Source organism: Cloeon dipterum, chromosome 3 (genome assembly GCF_949628265.1).
Source record: "Cloeon dipterum chromosome 3, ieCloDipt1.1, whole genome shotgun sequence".
NCBI classification, from domain to species: Eukaryota; Metazoa; Arthropoda; class Insecta; order Ephemeroptera; family Baetidae; genus Cloeon; species Cloeon dipterum.
Window position 1 is genome coordinate 14,541,597 of NC_088788.1, and position 23,230 is coordinate 14,564,826.

Here is a 23,230-nt window from a genome sequence, read left to right on the forward strand (position 1 = left end):
ATACTTAATAATTTACAGAATTCTTTTCGCCAAGGGTTTATATTCTATTTAAAATTTGAATAAAGAAAGAAATACACGCAGGTCAATCATTAAATTAAATAAACTGAATGGCTCTATGTTGCGTGGAAAATTAAAATCAGGATGGTCAGCATTAGCAAAAAATCTCCACAAACGCAAAGAAAAGCCATTTCAGTTTATTTATTTTCCTGATTTTCCAAGACTGAAATGCAGATAATTTATTTACGGTTTACAGCGGAGTTCCATTAAGCGAAGAGCACCGTGGGCTGTTATTTCAGAGGTAAAAGGTTAATTAAAAATAAACAAAACTTCAATCTCTTCAAGGGTAAACCAATTTTCCCGGCAGCAGTTAAATATTGTGTTTTGATGTTTATGGTTTCTGCATGAGACACGATTTCCAGTTGCTCTAGAACGCGTATATAATTAAATTATTGAATGCCCATTAACTTTAAAAGCTGGCATAGTCATGGATAAATAAATGTTCCTAATATATCATGAAAATTTCCGCGTACTTCATCAATGAAGAGGATTTTGTTTTGCAGGAATAGCTAGTCACTGTTGATGAGGCCCGAGGGATCGAAAAAACTGCTGCCTAGTTAAAAAAACTTGCGATGTATGTTTTTCTGTTTATTACTGATGTTTACTCTTCATCGGCTGGCCCTAAAAAAAATAAAATCAACACCAGAAGTAAACAATAAAAATTTCATTGTTAGTCACGCATCCAGTTTCTGTTTTGCTTTGATACTTTATACTGACAATGAGCATAGTGGAAATGTACATTTTTGCCATTTGGTTGTTTTAAGCTCAGAGCAAAACAGCGTGGGAAAAGTACAGTAGTAGTTTACATAGTCAGAAAATCACACGAACCATACAGTTAATAATTTTATTGAGGTGAATATTTAACTTTATTGTCAGTGATGTTCACAAATGATTATATTGATGATGGAAAATCTGATCAAATCAGCATTTATCTTGCTGCAATAACGCCTCGCTGCACGATTGCGTTTAAATTATTTGTGCAAATCATGGTTGAATTGGACACTCATCGCCCCTCATTACTAGTCGATATGCAAAACCCTCGAAACAGCTTTTCTTTTTTGCACACTATTTAAAACGGCGATCGAACGGGGAGTCTCGCTGACGTGATGAAACCCAACCGCTCTCCTTTCTCTACCGCTGCAAAAATGTCGGATGTGAAACATGGAAAAGTGCGTGGGGATCCTGCACACGCTTTCCGCTTCTCCCCAAACTCTGAAAAATGACGAACGCCTTTTTTAAAAGCTAAAAGCCATTTTTCCGCAGAGCGCCTCCTCTCCAGCGGGCGTAGGATATTCCATATAAGTGCAAACCTGGTTCACGAGGATGTTATTTAAAAAAGCGAGAGCGAGCCGCCCGGCCGTTTTCCGCGCGCTGCAACCCTTTCTGACCCGCTCGTAACAACGGCACCGGCTGCGCGTCGCATTGATGAAGTTTGATGTTGCTTTTGTCGCGCCTCTCTCTCCGTTTTTATTTTCACATGACGGCGTGACGCAGTCTCTTTCTCCTGTCATCCTAGTCAACGCCTGACTGATGGAATTTTTGCATTACATTTTCGCAGCACCCTATGCTCTTTGCTCAGCACCTGGTGGCATGTCATGAAAGGTGGATCGATCATCTCAACTTCACGAGGGCAACATTTTTCTACCACGTCCTTTCTGTTCTAAACGCAATTTGTTAACTTATTTTGAGTGCCAAAAACCATCGTATAAAATAGATTAATATAAAAAATAACAGAAAGCCTGAAAAATATTGTTCAAAATTATTATTGCCTCGCGCATATATAGAGAGCGATTATAAACTGCTCGTGCCATTTTGTCCAAAATAATCAACTAAAAGCTAGCAGTGTGCTGTTGTCGCTTTTTATGGCAGAATGCTGGGACGCTCACTCGTCACACATATATATAATAATTCAGTTTGTTTGGTGATAAAAGACGAGCGCTATAAAGTGCGTCGTGTTATCTGCAAACAGCATCGTCGTGTGTATTGTGCGTTCCTCCTTCCCTCTCAGTTTTGCTTCCATTTTCACAAATGGTATAATTCATGAAAAATTCATTTTTTAAATAATGGTGGAAGTTGCATGAAACGTAACTTCTTTTGCCGAATATTTTTAAAAATGTTTTAGTAAAATTAAGCAACTATACTATCAAATTTACGTGACCACTAATTTTTATTTAAAAGCACTCACATAAATCATTTTCTGAATTTTCTTTTTATTTGGATGTTACAATGATTGAAATAATTGGTGTTGGCATCAATAGGCAGGTGATAAAATTATTATTTAGAACAATATGTACTACCATAAATATGCATTAATGAAAAGAGGATTGCTACATTTTGACTAAAATTTTGCATTTTTTCCCCAAATAAAGCTCACGCGCGTCTACATATATCAGGCATATTTCGAATCCCCTTGTTGAGATCTATATCTAACAGTGTTTTCAACATTTTGGTTAACTATTTGCTGTGAAATAAATTAAGATTTCAAGTTTGGAGACAGTCCTCACCGATTGAACCGTATGCAGCCACTTTTCTAAAAAATTTACGGTGCTATTATTATACACCTTGGTCAGTTTTGGCTTTCAATTGATCCTTAGGGATAAGTTTCTGCATGGAAACACATATTTTTCTGGGGTGTTTAAGAGTCAATAATTTGACTTATTTAATTTTTTAAAGAGTTTTTCGTGTTTTTAATTATGTTAATTATGTCGTTGTTTGATAATATATTTCGGTAAAATTTTGTGGTTCCTTTGACTAGAACAATTAAATTGTTTAGTATTTTAATTATAATCAAAACCATCTAGACACAATAATTTAAAATTAATTTGTGGTGACTGCGTGAATGTGAAATTCGAAGCCAATAAAACTATACTTCGTGCTAAAAAATTATTACCCCTTGCTGATTCGCGCTGTTTTTTTCACCCAAAGTCTGCATTGGGTAGCCAACTTAATAAAAAACTTTGCGTGCTCCGTTTCATTTCACGGTCTTGATTCCATTGAAAAATACAATAAAAATAAAATTTTGGTTTTAGGTGTTTACAATCTTAAAATATATAGTTCTTATTTATCTTTCAGAATAAAAAAGGATTCTTATTAAAATCTCAACTCCATTAAGTTGGTACCAAGTGGGAGGTGGGTGCGGGTGGGAGTGCCGACTTGACAACATCATCAGCAGGGAAGAGCAAAACAATCTTCTGACAGGACTGAATTTTTGCGATTCGCCTGAATATAAAAATTATTGCGAAAAATGGACGAAGACTCGGAGAACCTTATCAATTTAATCTTTCCTAATGGTTTGCCAGGTTAGTTTTCCCGTCTGTTCGAAGGAAAGAGATCATAAAAGTTTTGGTTTTGTTAAAGCGGATTTTAATCTTTCAAGCCAAAATACGTGTCAAAAATACCGGCTACTCATTCAATTTTTTCAAGTTTGCTCAAACTTGTAATTATATCGAGTTTGCTAGCACTGATTAAAAGTTTCTTTTCAGCCCACCTACAAGAGAGTCCGGAATTTCCTGCATACCTAGCGAAATTAGGGTCTTTAAAAAAGGAAGAATTGAGTAAGAAAACGCCCACTATGCAGTCGTCGTTTGTTTACTATTACACAAAATATTTTTTCAGATAGAGAACCAGATAGACTAGCTGAAGACGAAGCTGCAGTCTTAGAACAAACACAGGATTTAGCCTTTGCAAACTACAAAACATTTATTCAAACGGCAGAATGCTCACGAGCAATATTTCAGCAGGTAAAATTAATTGGACAAAAAGGAATACGTCTCCAATAAAAATCTTCAGTTTAAAAAGTCAGAAAATCATTTGGAGGATTTGCTGAGTCAAGTGCCTCAGTTTACTCAGCAGTGCCAGGACTTTAGCCGTTCTTCCTCTGTCATCGAGTCCAAAAGAAGGTTGTGCTCCCTGACCCTGTCCCGTAGCACGCAGATCCTTGAGCTTTTGGAAATTCCCCAACTTATGACCATGTGCGTAAATGGTGGCCACTACGAAGAGGCTCTCCAGTTGTCTGCTTTTGTCCGAAGACTAGAAAGAAGATACAGCGATATTCTGGCAATCGCGGTAAGATATATTAAAATAATTTTGGGACTCTAAAAACGTGAAATAATTTTCCCATAAATTCCCCAGAGCATTGTGAAGGACACGCAAGCCGCGTGGCAAGTGATGTTGCACCAGCTATTGTCCCAGTTGCGCTCAGATTTGCCGTTGCCCAAGTGCCTGTTGGTCGTTGGCTTGCTCAGGCGCATGGAGGTGTTTTCGGAGGCAGAGATGCGGCTCAAGTTCCTGCAGGCAAGAGACTCGTGGTTGGTCTCGCAGCTCGACAGCATTCCTAAAGGCAGAGACCACTTGTCCAGGACAATCGAACTGTCCAGGCAGCACCTCTTTGCCATCTCCACTCAGTACAAGGCCGCTTTTAGTGACGACCCCACTAGAGCCACCAACAATGAAGGAGCCATTTTCCATGGCTGGCTCAACCAAAAGGTAGTGAAATAATTTGATACCGCTCAATACTGATACCTTGCTTTCGTAGATATCTCAATTTGTAGCTACCTTGGAAGTGGACTTGATTCAAATCGATGAAACTGAGTCTCTGGACTCGATATTTAGTCAGTGCATGTATTTTGGTCTTTCCCTGGCGAGAGTCGGAGCTGATTTTCGAGGAATTATGGCTCCTGTCTTCACCAGAACGATCAAGCACAATTTTGAAAGCACCATTAAGAAAGCAACTAAAGAATTTGAAAATCAGGTAATTAAATTATATAGGTGGATGCGTAATATTTTTTAAAAGGTGATGAGCAATTTCTCACGGTCAAAAAACTATGAAATGCCAACAAACTCTATGAGTTTATAGACAATTTTTCCTGTTTTAACACTCAGGGTCGGACCCTGAAGTTTTTAATATACTTCAAAGGGATCAATTTGGTTTCTCTTATTGAGCTTAAGAAAGTTGTACATAAAAATTTAGATTTCATTAACGCTAGGCACATTTTGAATATTTGGGTCACACCGCAGAGCGGCTTTGAGCCAGTTAATTAACTTAAAATTAAGATCGTCACTTAACTATAGCGATTGCCACCATTGTATGTATTGCAATTTCGGCTAATCCCAACCCTCGTCAGCAAACCTGGCTGTTGAAATACCCACCAGTCGCCTTGCACACACATCTGCACAAAGACTGACTTATATATGAATATTTTCTTAGGGGCTAGCGAAGCTCATTGACACTGTTTACCTAACAGACAAAAAAAGGTTTTTCTAATACTCTGTGCCTGGTCAAAATAAAACATGGTTAAGGTCTCACCAAGGGAGGAGAATATTATTTAAAAGTTTTGTTTATCTAACCCACTGCTTGGAAATTGTTACAACTATTTTTCGTCGAATGGAATATTGAAATTTTCGCATGGATCATTTTCAGATTGAAAAGATGAACTTTGACAAATTCACCAGCAACTCACACCCGCCAGCATCCCCGAACTCAATGCATCCGCCAGTCAGCCTACTCCAGTTCAGCCCGTTGGCTCTTTTCTGCAACGCCATTCTTGGCGCCTTTAACACCTTGCGGCTGAGCGCACCGTTTGCTCTGGCAGGTCCGATCACAGCCCTTCTGCAGAACTCCCTCACGTGCGCCTCCAAGGCTATTCTCACTAGGTACCGCCAAGAGGAGTTGGCTTTCTCCAGCTCTGAGCAGCAGGGGGTGCAGCGGCTGTGCACCTGTTTCGCCGACGATTTCGTGCCTCACATTCAAAAATGTCTGCTCGGACTGTACCCTGTGAATGTGTTGGCCTCCCACTTAGGCCTCTCCCCACAGCAAATCCAGAAGGATGGCATTGGTTTACTCAACAAGGCTGAAATCGTAGAGCCCATTAAGCATTTGCTTCCTGTGAACATCGAGCCTTTGAGCTTAGTGCAGCCTGTAAAATTGTTGAAGGAGAACGGTGAGAAGACAAACGGAAATGCGCTGAGTATTTTGGATGAAGATAACACGGATGCAATAAATAATAGCACCGAAGTGACTGATGTTCCGCTAGTGCCTGAAAAAATAGTCGAGTCAGCTGGAGAAGATCAGTTGACCACCTCCACCGAGTCATTTGACATGTGTAACGTCAAAGTGGAGGATACAAAGTTAAGTGAGAGCGTTGAAGTTAAGGCAGAAGAGCACACAGAAGACTTGCTGCAATGAGTTATTGTTTTAATGTTGACTACACTTCCAGAGATTTATAAATAAAATGATTTTGAAATGAAAAAGTTGACTGTTTATGCTTCGCTCAATCTGCGCAGTTTCAGTGGCAGCAACTCGAGCATTTCTCTGCATATTCCAAGTTCGGCGCTCATCAGATTTTTCGCACTCTCGTGCTTATCACAGTATGTCACAATGAACTGGAAACAAAAACGTAAGCAAATTCCTCTTGACTTATCTGTTGCAAACTACCTTGTAAGCGTCAATACTGTTGTTTAGATTTCTCAATTGCACTTCCCTCTCTGGAACAATGAATTCGCGGTACAGCTTACCCAAATAGAAAAAGGCAAGCAACAATGGCCGGACCAGTTCTTCTTGGATAACCTCTGGCAAACACTTTGTTCTGTTTTAAATTAGCTGTTAAAATATCGTCTACGGGAGAACCAATCAAGTTACCCTTTGGCATATAGAGACTGAATGAAATTATTCAAATGCTGAACTCCTTTGGCAACAAGCTGGTTAATCTTATGCAAGGAGTGGGGGGTTGGCCCTTCATCGGAACTCCTCATTTTTTGCCGTTTGATCTCAAACATTTCAGTGTAGGTTTCTGCCAGTTCAAACCACAGCTGTCGACAAATAGGCAAGTAAAACTGAGGGTTGAGCTGTCCTAGAGCTTCTTCCAAAATGTCTATCCGTCTCTTGTGCATTTTACTCTGCCTAAAGAAATATTTATTCATTTCGTAATCAGAGCAGTATTCAAGTCACCTGTCCTCATCGTCCTCAAAGAAAATCAAGCTTTGGTAAAGCCTACTAGTGTCTTGCATGATCTCAACGGCATCTGATGCGTGATTTTCCATTGTGTAGTATTGTTTCGCTTTGTCAAGCCAATCTTTGGCATTCAAAAATATTGGACGGGCCTCTTCGAACACGTTTGCGGGTTTGTCAGTGACGCATGTCTCCAGCACATCAAGTTCCAAAGAGGGAAATGTTAAATTCTCCACTTTATCTGCAACAAGGCATTTTAGGTGGCCCACATATCAATTAAAAGTTGATAAACACCCTTAAAATCTACCTGGCGAAATTAAAGAGCTGACAGCAAGGTTCCGTAGGGTCAGCGATCCATCTTCTACACAAGGGGGCATTCTACTGTCTGGTGCGTCCTCATTGGAAAGTCTAACAAGTCTAGATTGAGACATCTGCAACAAATTCAGTCCATATTTGGCCCAGCAACGGGAAACATCAGCACTCCTGTGATTCAGTCTCTCTAATCTGAAAATTGAAACGGAATGCCTAAGATGTCTTTGTAGCTCTAGTAAATTTTACTTTGCATCCTTTTCTTCCGTGGATTCTTCTTGTTGATCCAAGGTCTCTTTGTGTCTATCAAGTATCAGCTGAGCTGCAGCCAAGTGGTGTCTTGCTTCTCTGTAAGGTATCCAAATTAATCACAGTTGCAATTCAAAGCAAAAATAATTGTCTACTTGAAACCGTTGTGCGTCGCGAAGAACTGCGACAGAGTTGCAGAGTTTAAGGCCCAATCAATTGGGTCAAATTCCTTGCTCTCCAGTTGCCTCCTTAGTGTGTTGTGGCAGTAAAGAGCAGACTTCAAGGTGTGACCCAGAGTTCCATAAACCTGAGCCAGGTAGTACAAAGTGAGAGTGTGGGTTTTCTCCAAGTTTTCCTCCCCGTCATCCTTTTTGTCACTGGTGGAAAACAAATCATACGGAGACACAGCAGCTTTTGAGGCACCTTGCTGGTCTGCCTTGAAGTCCTGGATAACATTGGTTTAGCTATTATTACAAAACAGAAATCAAACAAAATAAGAATTAGTACTTTGTATGTTTGTTCCGCCAATCCCAAGAGCTCCAGTGACCTTTTGGGGTCATCACGCTCGGACCAGAGAATTCCAAGTTGGTTTAGTGCATTTAGAACGAAAATAATGCAAAGCGGGTGTAATCTGAATTCTTCCATTGTGTCAATGCAGTTGTTGAGTTGTTCTTCGCCCGTTGACAGCTCCTCGACATCCAATGATGTTACACCCAGGTTCAAGAGCACCGATCCTAACATTGCGTGGATTCTAGGGCGTTCCGCATCATCCGACGCCAGGTCATCCATATGGTACGTGATTAAGGTCTTCATCTCATTGAGGATGGCTTGTGCTTTGTACTTAGACCTGTACGGGTTGTTAGGTGGGTCCAGCTTGCTCTCTTCGTTCAAAAGCTTCGACACCTTTTCAAATTTGTCTTGCAGTTCTAATTGCACGTCCATAGGAATGTTCTTCAGCGGTGACTCCATGGCCACTTAATCTTGATATCTAGATTCTTTGCTGGAGAATTCGAACCACGAAAATTTCGGGGTTTTCGGCTTAATTTTGTTGCTCTTATGGCAATAATACATTAAGGATTAAAGGGGCGGGGATCCCAAACAGATGTTACAGAGGTTCATGAACATAACAGAATTAACCCAATCCAGGGACAGTAGTTGCAAGAATTCTAGCGATGAATAATGCTCAACTTTTAATGAAGAAGTTTTTTATTGAAATAAAAAAAAGAATTTTACCGTATAATCATACTGTAATACCGTACAAAAAATTGTTAATGTAGGAAAATTATTTTTTTTTTAAATTTCTGTTAAGTTGGCCGGCAGTGCACTTTGCGCCTTGCTCTGCGTCAAAATGCAAAATGTAGTGTCGACCAATATTATTGATGTGCTGATGTTTTCCGCTTTTAAACTGGATTAATCGATAAAATTAGCCATCTGATCAACAACTGTGTGATGCTGCAAAACGAAAGCAGCGAATTTTTCGAGGACGGGTCAAGGAAAGCTGCTCACTTTCACCGGTAGATCGAGGCAGAAGATGCGCCTATAAGTTGTTTGCACTGCGTATATTTACTCCCCGAGCTTGAGTCGTTGTACAACAACATTGGAGAACGCAGTTTGCCGGTCTAGTTGGCTCACCACAGCTTCAAATGAAGAGTAAAATGAGTGGAATGCACTCCAACTGGAGTGAGATGTTCCCCACAAAAGTCAGCGCCCTGATTTTTGTCACCTACATGGGCCTGTTCATAAACCAAGGTGGGGCACCCAGAAATGCCTTCCGGCTTTCTGACATAATCTTGTTTTCACTTAATTTTTCGCAGGAATCTTGGTGACTGCTTCTCAGAGCTCTACCAGCGAATACAATTACAATACAGTTACTGTGGTGTTGCTGACTGAAGTTCTCAAACTGTTCGTCTCAATCGCTCTCTATTGCAAAGAGTATGTTGTAAATAATTTAAGAAGAAAAGTTAAGTCTTATAAAAAAATGTTCTTCCAGTGCCTCCTTCCCGTCTTTACTATATGAAGTCAAGAAATATTCCAGAGGTATGTATGTTCTAAAATAATTGCCCCTATTTCATGGGGATTATCTTAATAATGACAAAGGAGATAATTATTCATGAAATGCAAATTTTTCAGTGATGATGCTTTACTTTGTGCCTGCCTTTATGTACTGCCTGTACAATAACCTGGCTTTTGTTAATTTGGCTACCTATGACCCGACAACATACTATCTGTTGCTGCAGTTTCGCGTTGTAATCACTGGAGTAGTATTTCAAGTAAGCTACTTCCTCTCTTGATAAACAGCGTTAGAGACTTTTGCTTTTAGGTCTTGTTCAAAAAACAGCTTAGCTGTAAGCAATGGATCTCGCTTCTGCTGCTGACGTTGGGGTGCATGATTAAACACATTGACATTGGCAACGCTGGCCATGAGGCCACCAAAGGTACTGACAAGATTGCAGAATCAAGCTTCAGCAGGGAAATCAGCACACTCTTCATCCTTGTGCAAGTAAGTGACATTGTTTACTACGTTAGAATTAAATAATATTTTTATTACGTAACATCATAATTATCAAAGCTCCAGTGATTTATGTAGTTTTTGTGCTGGGAGTATTGTTTGCAAAACATTTTCCCTACAAAAATAGTATGTTTGTGGTATAATGCATCAACAACATGTATTTTTCATTTTGAAGTAGGTTAGAAATTGAAAAATCAAAACACTTAATTAGTTTCATGAAAAATAGTGGCAAATTCTATTTGGTTTTTTTGTATTCTTACAAATTTGTGGTACAGCTTTAAAATGTAATTTCATTCATCCGCGCAACTTTTTATCTCACAAGGAAAGTCCGCTTCCGTTCGTCTTTGACGGTTGACAAACTCAGATTTGTGCAGCCTTTCTAGATTCAAACCAGTTACAGTAGTCTAAATTATTTGACCCGTAAATTGCTAAATTTAAAAATTAATTATTTTAATATATTTGAACTTAAAATTGATTAAATTTGGATCAAAGTATACCTTTGTGGCAAGGAATCGATTGATGGGTAATTTTTGACATTCTATGAAATGTGTATTTTTAAATAAGAGCTTTATTCTTTTAACAAATACGTGTAGATCAAATATTTAAAATTTAAATATAACATAGCTGTTTTCAATGGCGAAAATTAAGCATGTGTATCTGTATTGATGTACAGAAAATTTTAATAATTTATCTCAAGCCATAAAGTCGTTATTAATTATTAAACTGGTCTGAAATGATTTACTGAATTAATAACCTAAAATAGGACCCGTAAATTAAAAATTACCCACTGATAGATTCATCTCATGAAATTGAGTATGCTTTTAAAAAATCGTTGTGATCGGAAAAAGACTGGCTTCCAAATTTCATTGCGAAATAATCCCAATGTTAAATCACATAAGGACTTAACTCCTTTAAGGCTTCATAACTTCTAATATGGCCAGATCGAACATTTTCATTCAGTGATCTTAGCTTACTTCATTGAAAATGAAAAGTAATTTAATCCAATGAGTTTGATACCTTTCAAAAGAGTTCAAAAGCGGACCTTCCTTGACAGCAACATGGTTACCAGAAGTGCCAAGTGTCCCCCTATTTCACATACTTTGATTTTGAGACGTGATGCATTAATGTACTTTATTTATGGAAAGTGGTAAGGGTAAACTTCAATTATCAATTAATTTGCAAAATGAGAGCGATTGAATTAGTAAAATCAAGTTCACGATTAAATTCACTAGAGTTGGTGTCTCTGTCAACTAAGTAAGCACGTTTAAAAATCATTTGAGACTGCATAACCACACAAGTATGCTATGATTCTATCATGTGCATTCAAATAATATTTTCTCACTTTGGTTGATATTTCAACTAAATATAAACAAATGATAAGTCTGTTAACTCAGTGCATAATCTTTAACTTACTTTTTACTTGCATTGCAGACTGTATGCTCGTGCTTTGCGGGGGTGTACAATGAGTTCCTGCTAAAGGGCGAGGGAGCCCAGGTCAACATCTACGTGCAGAACGTGTTCATGTACATCGACTCGATCATCTGCAACGCAGGCGTGCTGATGGTGCAGGGAAACCTGCAGGAAGCTTTCCAGCCCGACGCGCTAGCGGCCGTGCTGCGGCCAACGGTGCTCTTGATCATGCTGAACAACGCAGCCATAGGAATCATCACCAGCTTCTTCCTGAAAAATCTCAACTCGATCGTGAAAACTTTCGCTAGCGCGCTTGAACTCATGTTCACAGCTGTATTTTGCTGGCTCCTCTTTGGCATTCCAATTCATCTGAGCACTGTGCTCGCCATCGCTGTGGTCTCTTACTCTGTGATGATTTACTCACAAAATCCCGTCGTCAACCAGACCCCCACCAGCACGTCCGCACAGTCCCTCAAAGAGCCCATGATCAAGGAGCCCTTGATCAAGGAACCTTTGATCAAGGATCTTGAGGAGGTCTAGATTCCTTTCGCCAAGTATTGTTCCCTCCCTCTATGTCTCGTTGGTCAGTAGCTAGAATGTTGCTCAAATAGCTGAAACTTAAGCCTAAACTATGAGTTTGTAAATTGCTCCTGTCAAGTGGTAGAAGAGATTTGCCTTAGGGTATGCAGTTTAGTTGTATCCAAATACCAAAGCCATCTCTAGATTTGTTAAAATTCCTCTCTGGTCGGTTTATAATATACATTGAAACTTTGACACGCTGCTCAAAGAGTCAGTTTGCAGTTGAAGCATAACAATGATACTAATTTGTGGTTTTCAATTATTTTGTATTTAAATTATTCAATTGGAATAAAAATTTTAATAGGACCATCAGCAAAAAATTGCTTTGGATACCACTGCCTATACCAAAGGTGAATTTATAGTGGGATTTATTTGCCTCACCAATAAATATATACACACACCATACTTTTATCTAATTTTTGATAGAAGTCTACAAGTCTTAAGTAATGTTCTGTTTGAGCAACATGCCCCCGCTTTTGCTGCTGTGTGGTTCTATACACCATCAGACCTTGCTTACTATGCTTGCTCCCATACTGCATATGAGGTGGAATTTTCACCCCTAAACAAGTCGTCTAGCCATAATTCATGGAATTTGATCTTTACAACTTCATAATACTATACATTATTATGATATATACGATAATTACTACTCTATAATCTTGATAAACCCATTGGCTCCTCGCGCAAGTGTTTTTTACCGTGAAATCGAGACTTTCGGTAGCTGGTGAATTTACTGTTGCATTGCTGGGGAACCTCGAATGCCACACACACTCACCCAATTTACACAGGATACACACTTTGCTAGAATAATATGCACTCAATACACCCCAACTTCCTTTGATAATCAAAATTTTTACAAATATTGCAACACGTCAAGTTGTAAAAAAAACCAAATGAACAAATATTGCCATCTAGCAACGAGTTTGGTAAATGTGCAAATTAGAAGAACCCTTTACTTGCAGGACCGTTTGAGTGCAAATTATTGCAAATGTTTTGCCCCAAAAACGTGTGATTATATTATGGTTATACACATCCATGTCATGTTACTTCAGTACATAGAACCATAACTCTGTAAAGCTTTCGAATTCACTCTTCTCACGTTCTCTCAATCCAGTCCAAAACTAAAAATTTTCACAACCTCAGGCCTACTGAACCCAAGAACGAGGCTGAAAAGGAAGAATTTTGTTCCAAATCAAGTGCATTATTGTCTGACTTAAGGCTTGCAACTGAAGATATTTAAGATTTAATAATACTGTAAGGTTGAGAAGGATAAACGGCGCGTAATTTTTAACCAGGAGGATTGCCTGAATGCAAAAGCTGACTGGTTTCAGCAAACAGCGGACGTTTGCTACGAGTGTTCGCGTTTTTATTGATCGGTAGTGATGACAAGGCAATACTAACACTTCTCTCTTCAGCTGCTTGGAATCTCATTTTGACGAACTCATCTTGTGCCAAATATGATTTCTGTCCTTTGCCCTGACCAACCGTTGTACAGCAACCCAATATAGCCACACAAATTCATTCACGAACTCTCTTTCACGCATCAAACTTAAAAGATTAGTGGTAACTTTAAACGAAGAACTCGATGAATCAATTGTATGCTGTAACTTGTTTCTACTTACTTATCGCACACTTCTTACTAGAGATTTGAGCACAAAACTCAAACTAAGAGTGGATATTCACGTTTAATGCTTGGTAGTTGTCGAGCATAATAATTGTAGATTCTCAAGTGTTTCACTACAAATTTGTTATCCGTCTATTCCAAGTCATAATTATTTATTTTCATGTACAAATAATGCATTAATTTTTGCGTTTGTTTAATTTCTCAGAAATCTCGAGCATTATCAAATGCTCAAACAGAACTCGCATCCTACACTCTAGTCGAACGTTGTTTTACTTTTAAGATACTGTCAGTGAAATACTGACTCCATGTCAGTTCATGCTAAACCAAAATAAATTTGAAATGTTAAAAGCTCAAGAGTTTTTTTCAAGGCTTATCACACCCTTTTAAATTATTGTTGTTTATTCTCACCATAGGTCAATACATTTAATTTAATAAAAAGTTGTCAAAATTATATAAAACAATACCTGGCAAACATCTTGTAAAGACTTTACCCATGAGAGCAAAGCTGGCATAGGAATAAATATTCCTGATATAGGTAAGGACGTTTTTTAGGTTTACTTTCACACTCACCAGCTCTCATTTTTCAGCAAAGCTGAGGTATTCGTCATGTGAGTAGCCAAAAAGCTCAAAATCCAGTCTGTACTTCTCAAACAACTGTTGGACCTGCCATCTGTTCAATTGACTAAAGTATCGTTTCGCTGTCTCCCCAGCAGACCTCTGGCCCTTCGTCAAATGGGCCCACAGCGGACTGATCTCATCTTCCAAGTCGGCTACTCGGATGATGTAGAGCTGGTCTCTGAAGAGCGTCTCCACGTGGGCAATGACATCGTATCGTACAAGGCACGGTGTGCAGAAGAGGTAAAATGGGATCCAGTGGTCATCGAATCTAATTAACACCCCGTGAGTATTATTTTAACGCTTTTAGAATAGAATATTCGTTATTTACAATTTTAATAAGAGGCAGCTTCGGTAAGAGATATTGGCTTCAGAACGAAATTACAATGAATGCATTATAAATTAGAAATGCATTAGAAGAAAAAATATTAATATGAATGTTGAACGACTCAAACTCATGGGGTTGAACTTAATAATTATACCTGATTGGGTCTTCCTTGATGAGATAAGACACAAATTCCCTAAAAGTAGGTTCAAGTCTGCTGCTTGTTTCGTTTCTGTATTTTTTAACGATTTTTCTTCCGTGGCTTTTGTAAAAGTACTCGACACCATGCTCCAGGCCGACGTTTATATTTTCAAGTTTGTCTCTGTACGCAGAGAGCAGCCTTTCAAAGGGGTGGCGCACAATCACTAATTTCAAGTACGTCCTCAGCGCCTGTAATGCCACTCAAAGTGAGTTGAGGCGCCTCCTCGTAAAATTCGATCTGTCTCACCTCCTCCACTTGATCGCTATCCTCAACTGGGTATACCTCTCTCGCTTGCTCGCTCAGCTGCTGCACTTTCAATTTGCTTTTGATTGATTGCTCTGATCGACCAGACAAAATCAGCATTTGGTGAAGCCAGGTAGTTGAAGCCGCTTTGTAAATGGGACAATAACTCATTTTGTGCTGCCTGAAAGCGAATTGGATTAGTTTCCACTCTTTTGTACTCGGCGCCAAAACTCACTTGTCAATGTAGAAAACGCTGTATTGGGGAGTTGGAGGGTGTTTGAAAAGCTGTGGCTCGGCCGAATTTCGGTACAAGCCCAAATTGTACTTAGTGCAGACCCTTTCAATTAGCACTCTTCTCTTGTTCATGTCAGCCTCAGCTTCTTTCTGATAAAACAGTGGGATTTTTAATATTTTTTTTTATTATTTTTTTACCAGGAGTTCATTTTTTTGGGCTGTGGTGAGAGGTGCGTGGCTTTCCCCTATCAGGAAATTCCTATAAACAAGTAAGAGAAATATGGACACAAACGCCAAAACCAGCAGGCGAAGAATGCGTGGGGTCCTCATGGTAGCCAAACAAGCTGAGCAATAAGCCATACAATCTCATCACGTAGTGATACCTTTAATTTATCTGGCCTGAAACATAAAAATAATTGTTCGACTTATTTGTACCAAAAATTAAAATGATTCAGAGATTGCAGATACCTTTTTTGAGGACATAACAAGCTCTTTTCAACTGATAATGGCGCAAAGATTTGTCACGATCATTTGAATCAAAATACAGCTGCTATACACATGTGTCAGAAATTATTATTCTTCAGGTCCACAACCTTTGGCGCACAGTGCCGATTGGTCAGACCTGATGACACGTGACCGTGCCCACCTTCGATTCCGTATCCTAGCCTTGCCAGCCGCACACTGCGGATTGCGAGTGCTGAGCTGAGCTGAGCTGAGCACCACTCCCTGCGCCGCAACTTTTAGCCGACACTGCAAACGCGGCGGATCTCCTTTTTCACTGTTTGTTCTTCCGCTCTTATCTGACTGCGAGTGAGCGATACTGACAGGTGCGCTCATTCATTAGAGCAGTCAGCGAGCTTTGCTTATTTACATTTTCACGCAGTATTCACTTCCATTCACACCATATAATTTGTGGTTTTGGGTGAACTCTGGCAGCCGTCCCGCAAAAGTGAAAAGTTGTTGGCTCAAAAAAGTTAGTTGTGCTATGCTTACGTTTAATATAAATCTCCATTAGTAAAAGACTGAAATAGCAAATAATAAAAATCATGCACAACGCACATTTATTTTATTCCCAAAGATAAGTATTCTGTGTGATCACATCCAAAATGTTTGAAATCCAGTTTATATTTTTTGTAAAGCTTTTGAATCTCTTCTCTAGTGAGCATCTCAAAGTATTTTTGTGATTTTTCGCCGACTGATCTCCCACTGTTTGAACCGTTTTCCCAAGCTGGTTCAACTGAGTCATCAGAGTTTGCAAAAGAAACCATGTGTATATTTGGTCTCTGAGATAGCTATTGTGTAGTATTCCACAATGCACGGTGTGCAAAAAAGATATCCAATGGGGATTAAAACTGAAAATTATATCTTGAGTTTTATCTGTTGCATTTCTATTCGTTCGTGTTAATGGGCTGCATCTTCCTAGATCAAATAATGCGACACAAATTCACTGAAACTTAGTTCGTCTTGCTTGCTTAATTCTTTCTTGCATTTTCTTTCAGCTTTGGACGTATTACTTCTTTGAACAATACTTCACTTCGTCTTTTGGAAATTGTTTTTTGCTTTCTAATTTGTCTCTGTATGCTGACACAATTCGTTCAAACGGGTGTGGCGAACAATTATTAACTTCGCGGTGACTATTTCAAAGCCTGCAAAAACTCAGAAATGGATCCAAACGCTTAATTTTCCTTGTAAAACGTGGCCACGCCGCGGGAATAGGAAATAAATCTCTCATATCAATCACATTTTCTGCTGACGCATTTGTGCGAATAACCATTTTGCTTCATCTGGTGGAACCATAAGTGGTAGGGTATATTAAGCAATAATATATGTGATATTGTGAGTCGTCGAGGGGAAAATTTTATTATGAATAACTTCTATTTTTTACTTTCGTATTCTGCAACTTTCCAGTCAATGAAAATCGTTTTTTAAAATTTAAATATTTTGGTATAGTATTTTGCGTGATTTAGGTATTCCCGCGCAGCATAAAAATAGCGTACTATGGTTTTCTGCACGCTAAAACGAAGAGATGCCTATTCTGTATATTTTTTTCGTATCACGCTTTACGGTATGTGTCTTTTTCTTTTCTGAAAATCAATCATAAAAATACTTCTGCGTTTTCTTAACAAAATATTTAAAATATGTGCATAGAGTGTAATTTATTTTGTCATGCAATACTTCGATTTGAAATGGATAAAGCATTTCAGCATTTCATTTTATTTGTATGCAAATTATTGTAACCGATTTAGCACATATCCACTATAATTATGCATTGTCTTACTACAGCTGGACAGTTAGCATTGGTTTCCCAAAAATTGCTTCATCATTCCTTAAGCCACTTTTTGCACGCTATTCAAATTTAAAATGTGTGTCGAACGACCTCGCTCGTAAGTTATGCAATGAACAACAGTACACATGAAATCAACTTGATCTATATCAAAATATAAAATTTTAGAAATGAAATTTTCTGAAATTTTATCATTATTAAGAATTTGCACTCACTGATACAAGTATTCTCTGATTATCTTTATTTCAAGGCAAAAGATATCAATTATTTCTTAGAAATCTTGGCTTGAATCCAAATTGGGAAGAATCACGAGACTATGCACAGGCCTCTTTCGCGCGCAATCGTGCCGAAGGGCTGGCTCCGCCCATTAGTCTCGCCCCGTGCCAGGGGGCTACCACTCTTATGGGCCGAACTCGTTCCCGCTAAGAGCTTTCCCCCCCAACCGTTGGTGTCGCGTCGGTCGCTTTAAAACAGGTCTTATGGCGGCCATATACGGTGTTTTGTGGGCGTAACTTTGTGACGTCATAAAGTTACGCCCCCCAAAACACCGCATATGGCGGCCATAACCCTGTTTTAAAGCGACCGACGCGACACCAACGGTTGGGGGGGAAAGCTCTTAGCGGGAACGAGTTCGGCCCATAAGAGTGGTAGCCCCCTGCCCCGTGCTAGCCTTTGTTTGCAAGTCATATGTCTGGCCGAGAACGCGACACCCAACTTTGAGGCTGCTCGCAGAGAGATAGAAATAAAGTGCGTCGATTTGCTTGTCCCACGCAGATTCGGACAGCATGCGTCTGAAGTCGTGATAGACACGCGAGCGAACGATGGCGTTGACCAAGGTTCCCGAGCAGAAGGTGATCCTGTGCGGCGAATACGGCGTCGGCAAGAGCTCACTGTTCCGTCGTTACGCGGCCAACACTTTCGTCAGTTCGAGTGACCGCCAGTCGACTCTCGGCCTCGACCACTACGAGCGCCAGTACAAAGTGAATGACAAGTTTATTAAGGTAGGCCACCCTTTGGTATCATCCCTGACATCGCGTCTGACCTGTTTTGCGATTGCAGTTGCAGCTCTGGGACACAGGCGGCATGGAACGTGTCGCTTCCATCACGTCCAGTTACTACAAGTTCGCTGAGGCGGCCATCCTCGTCTTCAGCCTGGACAACCCGGCCTCATTCCACGTGCTGTCCCAGCACCTCCTCGACATTGTCACCTACGCGGAAAATGCAAAGATTTTCCTATGCGGGAATAAATCAGATCTTGGTGCTCAGCAGGTCACTGACCAGGACATGGAGACATTTTGGTAATTTTATGCTAAGAGTTCTTTTCCATTATTAAATCTATATCATATCCTATAAAATTGCACAATATTCACTCTGTTTAGTTTATTTCCCAACACGATTGAGGAGATTTCTTTTATTAACCATCAGATTATGCCACAAAGCTCTAACATCATATTGTGAGAGTCGTTACAAGCAAGGAAGAAGTGATGGGGGTTATAAAATCAATAACCTCTGAACAATTAAACTAATTAAACAATAATCTTGACAGGCAAAGATAGTAACTGAACTAATTTATTTTGTAACCTGATGTCAATAAGGGTTTTCTCGTGATCCCAGCGCAGGATTAAAAAATGTATTCTTGATAAACTATATTTATTTTTAACACCATGGTCATTATTAGCTGGAACAAGTTTTTATCCTAACAATTTTTTTGTCTTCACATTTTCATGTAATTTTATACACTCGAGAACAATAATTATACTGTTATTATTTTGTTTGGTTGCAAGAAAATTAGTGGCATTATTGATGAGGTAGAAAATTTGAAAATGAATTAATTATTAATTTTAACCTAGGACTAAATATGTTTTCCACGTTCAAAGGGAAGGTAGTGCTTTTGATTAACGTGACCAACACCTACCTTAATTCATTTATTGCGTTGCATTCATAAATTTTCTTCCTTGGCAGTGAGCAGTGTCACAATCTTGTGTCCGCCACCTACCGCACTTCATGCAAAACAGGCCAAGGAGTAGAGGAAATGTTTTCGGACATCGCGCAGCACCTCGTCCAGGCTAACCGGTCGCGCCTCGAACTGCAGGCAATGGACACGGACAGCTTCAAGATTACGCCTCCAGGCCCTGAGCCTGCAGACCCCTCTTGTTTGTGTTAGTGAGAATTTTATTACTTTCCCTCGTGTCAAGAAGAGCATTTATAGAGCGGTCCTTTTGGAACCGCCAAATATCAAGCAGTGAAAGTAAAAAAAAGTAATTTTGCCAATTTTGCTTTGTGTGTCACATTTTGCATCAGAGTCTCAACTCTTCTTCTTAGTGTATTTAAATTCTACAGGTGTAAAAAATGTGAAGTGCTGCTGCGTTGTGGGTTGAAAATGTGTCAAGTGTGAAAGGGGACTGGCGCAGAGGAGCGAAATATTCGTCAACTATAATGATTGGAAAATTGTTATCGCCAATTTGTTGCTGATGCGCTTTTATATTGAGAGCCAATATATGAGATTTATTTCGCTTATAAAATAAATCAATTATTCAAATTTATGACAATTTACAAAGACAAAAAGAAAGTTATTCAAAATTACCAACCATAGTATTATGCAAAACTTATTTATTTAAGTTGATTTTGAAATAATTATATATGTTAGCTGTTATTATTAGACCAAGGTCGGACGTCTTAAATATATTATTTTGAATGGCGACTTAAATTGGAAGTCTGTGGAGTTTCTGCAACACAGGTGTGAAGCTGCGAAACGCGCGCGCCTCCACGATAGCACCGCCAGAGCCAGATCGGCGGGCAAATGAGCTAACTCTCTAACGGGACCTCTGCCAATCGCATTTCGCTCATTTGAAACCGTCATGGCCACTCTGATAACTGCGCTGTGCACCAATTCAACATATAAAAAATACTACCTTTTACAATCGTAAGCATGTCATTGGAATACTAATGTTGCAAATTCTTGGATAATTTCACGACTCTGCTTTGGTTTAATTAACCATTTAATATGAATTGAATGAAACGCTTTTTAAACCTGCAGAAGTTGCTGTTTGTGGAGAAAGGTCTGTCGTCCAGCCAGCACGTCCTCCGAGGTTTCAACAGCGCTCCGGCCTTTTTACTTTGTCGTCCACCCTGACTTGTTTGGCCAACACCCCAAAGAAAGAGTAGCAGCCAAAGCATAGTGTTTTTTTTAAAACTATGTTATTTGTAAATTTTTTCCAGGCTGCCAATGAAACGGCCTTGCAGCAACTGAGTTCATATATTGAAACTGTACTAAGAAGCCAGACGCCGGTACCTACAGAACTTCGGTTTTTTCTCAAAGGGGAAAAAGGTCTAAGTGAGTATCACACGGTATATTTTTTGGAAATCGTCAGTAAAATGTTACAAAATAAATTCTCACGTGGTTTTGGTTTCACGTGTAATTTATTTTTCATCTTCGAAAAAGTTGATCACAGTTAATCTTGAATTTATTTTTCATTCCTCCTCTCCCCTTTGTTTTTTCTACTACAATATTTAATAACTAGAAACATTTAAAGTGAATTTTAAAACCCGTATTTAATACAATTACACATAAATTATATTTAAACTAGACCGTCAATATTATGGATGATGATTTAATGGAGAATTAATTTTCATTCTCTCTACCACAGAACCAACTCCACTGAGAGAGGTTAGAGTTGCTCTAAAATCAAGGGACCTACAGCAAGTTGTTACCAGTGTTCTGAAATCATGTTCGCTGCCGACAGAGGCAGCCAAAAAAATTCCAGTTGTAGAGAATGTGAAAAAAGAGGACCGGTTTGAAAGAGATTTTACCAAGTACAAAGCAAACAAGAGCGATTTCCAGTTTCGCGAAGAAGTCCGACAGGAGAGGGCGAGCTTCACTTTGACGTTATTAAATTTGAATTTGAATTACTTTTAAAACTAAGAAGTACATTGCAGGTCATGGCTAGAGAAAAACCGAGACGAATCAAGACAGAGACAAGAAGCGGCAGCTCCTACCCGAGAGGAAGCGCTGCGCCAGAGTCAAGCGTTAGCAAAATCTCTGCAATTAAAAGAGGTCAAGTGGGACTGTGGCTGGAGCCAAGCTCATTTTATAGGTTGCCTTCAAAGCCTCCAGACACTTACGAACGACCACCCTGATCTCTTAGCAGTTTTGAAGGGTTTGGTCTTATTATTTGTTCTAGCGATATAAATTTAATCTGCTTGTCCTACAGGTCGAAGGCTAGTTTTTGGAAACGAAACTGGAGTCAGTTTGGACGGTCTAGTCATGATCAACAGTGCAGAACCTAGACATAATTGGCTAGAGGTGCGAGTAGATAACTTACTTTTTTGATTCAATTTAATTTGAATTTGCTTCAGTTGGTAAAACAAATTCCCAAGGCGGACGAAGCGCTAAAAAGAATCCCTAGTTTGGAACAAGCAGTTTCAGGCTTGTTAAAGGATATCATGGTCGTGAGGAGAAAGTTTCAGCAAAAAGTGCTAGTCTCAGAATACGAAGCAATGCTGAGAAGGTTGGCAACAAGTTTAAATGATTACAGAGGATTCAGAAATTACCCGGCAGAGTGGCCTGAATCCCTCAAGAATTTCCGATTGGTAGTAGAAACGTAAGAAATTTAGAATTGTGCTAATTCAACTAATTCATATACATTTTATCGCTCTTTTCTTCAGGGCTGCTGGACCTTTAATGTTATCCCCAACAGGACAGTTTATTGTCCCTTCGTCATGTCCTGCATTTCTCTTGGTGAATTTTCTATCATCAAACTTAGACAAAGCTAAAAGCGTTCTTGCAAAGTATCAAAGGTATGTGACTTTAAATTAAAATTCCTGAGTACATTAAAATAAAATTATTCCATCCCAGTGATAAAATGTTGGAGAAGATATTGAAAAAACAGGTACTAGTTCATTTGGGCCTAGATGACCTGAGAAAAGATGACGCTGTCACGCCAGAACGGATGGTTAAGTGCTGTGAAAGACTTCTGGATGCTATTCCAATGGTGGGGGACAATTTAAAGGGCGCAGAACTGAGAATTACCCATTACTACTCTGTTCATGCTGATGGTGAAGTGTGTGTTCCATGGGATTGGACTATTTAAATAATTTTAAATATTTTTTGGTGGGCAAAAAATTAATTTGAAATTTAAATTTAAATACCTCTTAACAAAAATAGCTTGATTAATGTCGATTTAATTTTATGTGATTGAATTCCTGTGATTAATTAAGATCAATGTCAAATTAAACATTTAAAGCTCATTAAATTAAAAATTTATGCAATATAAATATATATGAGTTTTATTAGAAAAGTACCAAAAATAAAAAAAATCCTATTATATCTGACTAGTATTATGTACATAATTAAAATAATCTGTGGAAAAACATATTTCGCAAAAAGTTAAAGCTTTCGCAATCCACACTTTTATGTGATTCTCATCTGAAATGGCGTGGAAACTAATTTTTCCATTGATAATAATTGTGTTTGTATTACAACAATACGGTCGTACTGTTAATCAATAACTATTTATAAGCTCTTTCAGTCTCTTCCAATGAAAATATCTTTTTCGTGCTTTAAGCAAATTTAACGCAACAGTGCAGCGCCTCTTGTCCTGTTCAGTGTTAAGTTAATCCCCTGCAAACTACATTCGTTTTGGCG

General features: G+C 39.0%; 7 protein-coding genes across 8 annotated transcripts in view; 4 read left to right on the forward strand and 3 right to left on the reverse strand.

The window, feature by feature from the left end:
* LOC135939071 (charged multivesicular body protein 7) overlaps positions 1-23,230 on the reverse strand; it is a 71,356-nt gene that overhangs the window by 24,492 nt on the left and 23,634 nt on the right. The gene's annotated exons all lie outside the window — the stretch shown is intronic.
* Positions 3,200-6,306, forward strand: Cog8 (conserved oligomeric Golgi complex subunit 8). The gene is made up of 7 exons (XM_065486172.1): positions 3,200-3,356; positions 3,540-3,611; positions 3,673-3,797; positions 3,847-4,122; positions 4,189-4,542; positions 4,592-4,807; positions 5,477-6,306. The coding sequence occupies exons 1-7, from the start codon at positions 3,302-3,304 to the stop codon at positions 6,239-6,241; spliced, it is 1,863 nt and encodes a 620-aa protein (XP_065342244.1). The 5' UTR covers positions 3,200-3,301; the 3' UTR covers positions 6,242-6,306.
* On the reverse strand, positions 6,230-8,627 carry LOC135940989 (KIF-binding protein). Its single transcript, XM_065486173.1, has 8 exons — positions 8,069-8,627; positions 7,717-8,006; positions 7,562-7,660; positions 7,311-7,507; positions 7,004-7,244; positions 6,695-6,955; positions 6,491-6,641; positions 6,230-6,438 (listed from the first exon to the last, which is right to left on the reverse strand). The coding sequence occupies exons 1-8, from the start codon at positions 8,528-8,530 to the stop codon at positions 6,316-6,318; spliced, it is 1,824 nt and encodes a 607-aa protein (XP_065342245.1). The 5' UTR covers positions 8,531-8,627; the 3' UTR covers positions 6,230-6,315.
* On the forward strand, positions 8,881-14,031 carry senju (UDP-galactose transporter senju). The gene is made up of 6 exons (XM_065486175.1): positions 8,881-9,310; positions 9,376-9,493; positions 9,552-9,598; positions 9,692-9,831; positions 9,882-10,061; positions 11,502-14,031. Exons 1-6 carry the CDS (start codon positions 9,205-9,207, stop codon positions 12,018-12,020), a joined length of 1,110 nt encoding a protein of 369 aa, XP_065342247.1. The 5' UTR covers positions 8,881-9,204; the 3' UTR covers positions 12,021-14,031.
* On the reverse strand, positions 13,858-16,206 carry LOC135940992 (carbohydrate sulfotransferase 11-like). 2 transcript variants are annotated; one of them, XM_065486178.1, is made up of 7 exons: positions 15,925-16,206; positions 15,771-15,852; positions 15,501-15,701; positions 15,304-15,452; positions 15,072-15,249; positions 14,781-15,013; positions 13,858-14,569 (listed from the first exon to the last, which is right to left on the reverse strand). In XM_065486178.1, the coding sequence occupies exons 3-7, from the start codon at positions 15,660-15,662 to the stop codon at positions 14,260-14,262; spliced, it is 1,032 nt and encodes a 343-aa protein (XP_065342250.1). In that variant the 5' UTR covers positions 15,663-15,701; positions 15,771-15,852; positions 15,925-16,206; the 3' UTR covers positions 13,858-14,259. The 2 variants fall into 2 exon arrangements, with proteins under 2 accessions (XP_065342250.1, XP_065342249.1); XM_065486177.1 differs by having other exon boundaries at positions 15,771-16,206.
* On the forward strand, positions 18,252-20,155 carry RabX6 (RAS oncogene family member RabX6). Its single transcript, XM_065486179.1, has 3 exons — positions 18,252-18,587; positions 18,646-18,884; positions 19,549-20,155. Exons 1-3 carry the CDS (start codon positions 18,408-18,410, stop codon positions 19,748-19,750), a joined length of 621 nt encoding a protein of 206 aa, XP_065342251.1. The 5' UTR covers positions 18,252-18,407; the 3' UTR covers positions 19,751-20,155.
* Positions 20,285-22,860, forward strand: LOC135940990 (T-cell activation inhibitor, mitochondrial). Its single transcript, XM_065486174.1, has 9 exons — positions 20,285-20,509; positions 20,624-20,747; positions 20,806-20,920; positions 21,234-21,471; positions 21,523-21,743; positions 21,798-21,889; positions 21,943-22,187; positions 22,252-22,383; positions 22,442-22,860. Exons 1-9 carry the CDS (start codon positions 20,445-20,447, stop codon positions 22,674-22,676), a joined length of 1,467 nt encoding a protein of 488 aa, XP_065342246.1. The 5' UTR covers positions 20,285-20,444; the 3' UTR covers positions 22,677-22,860.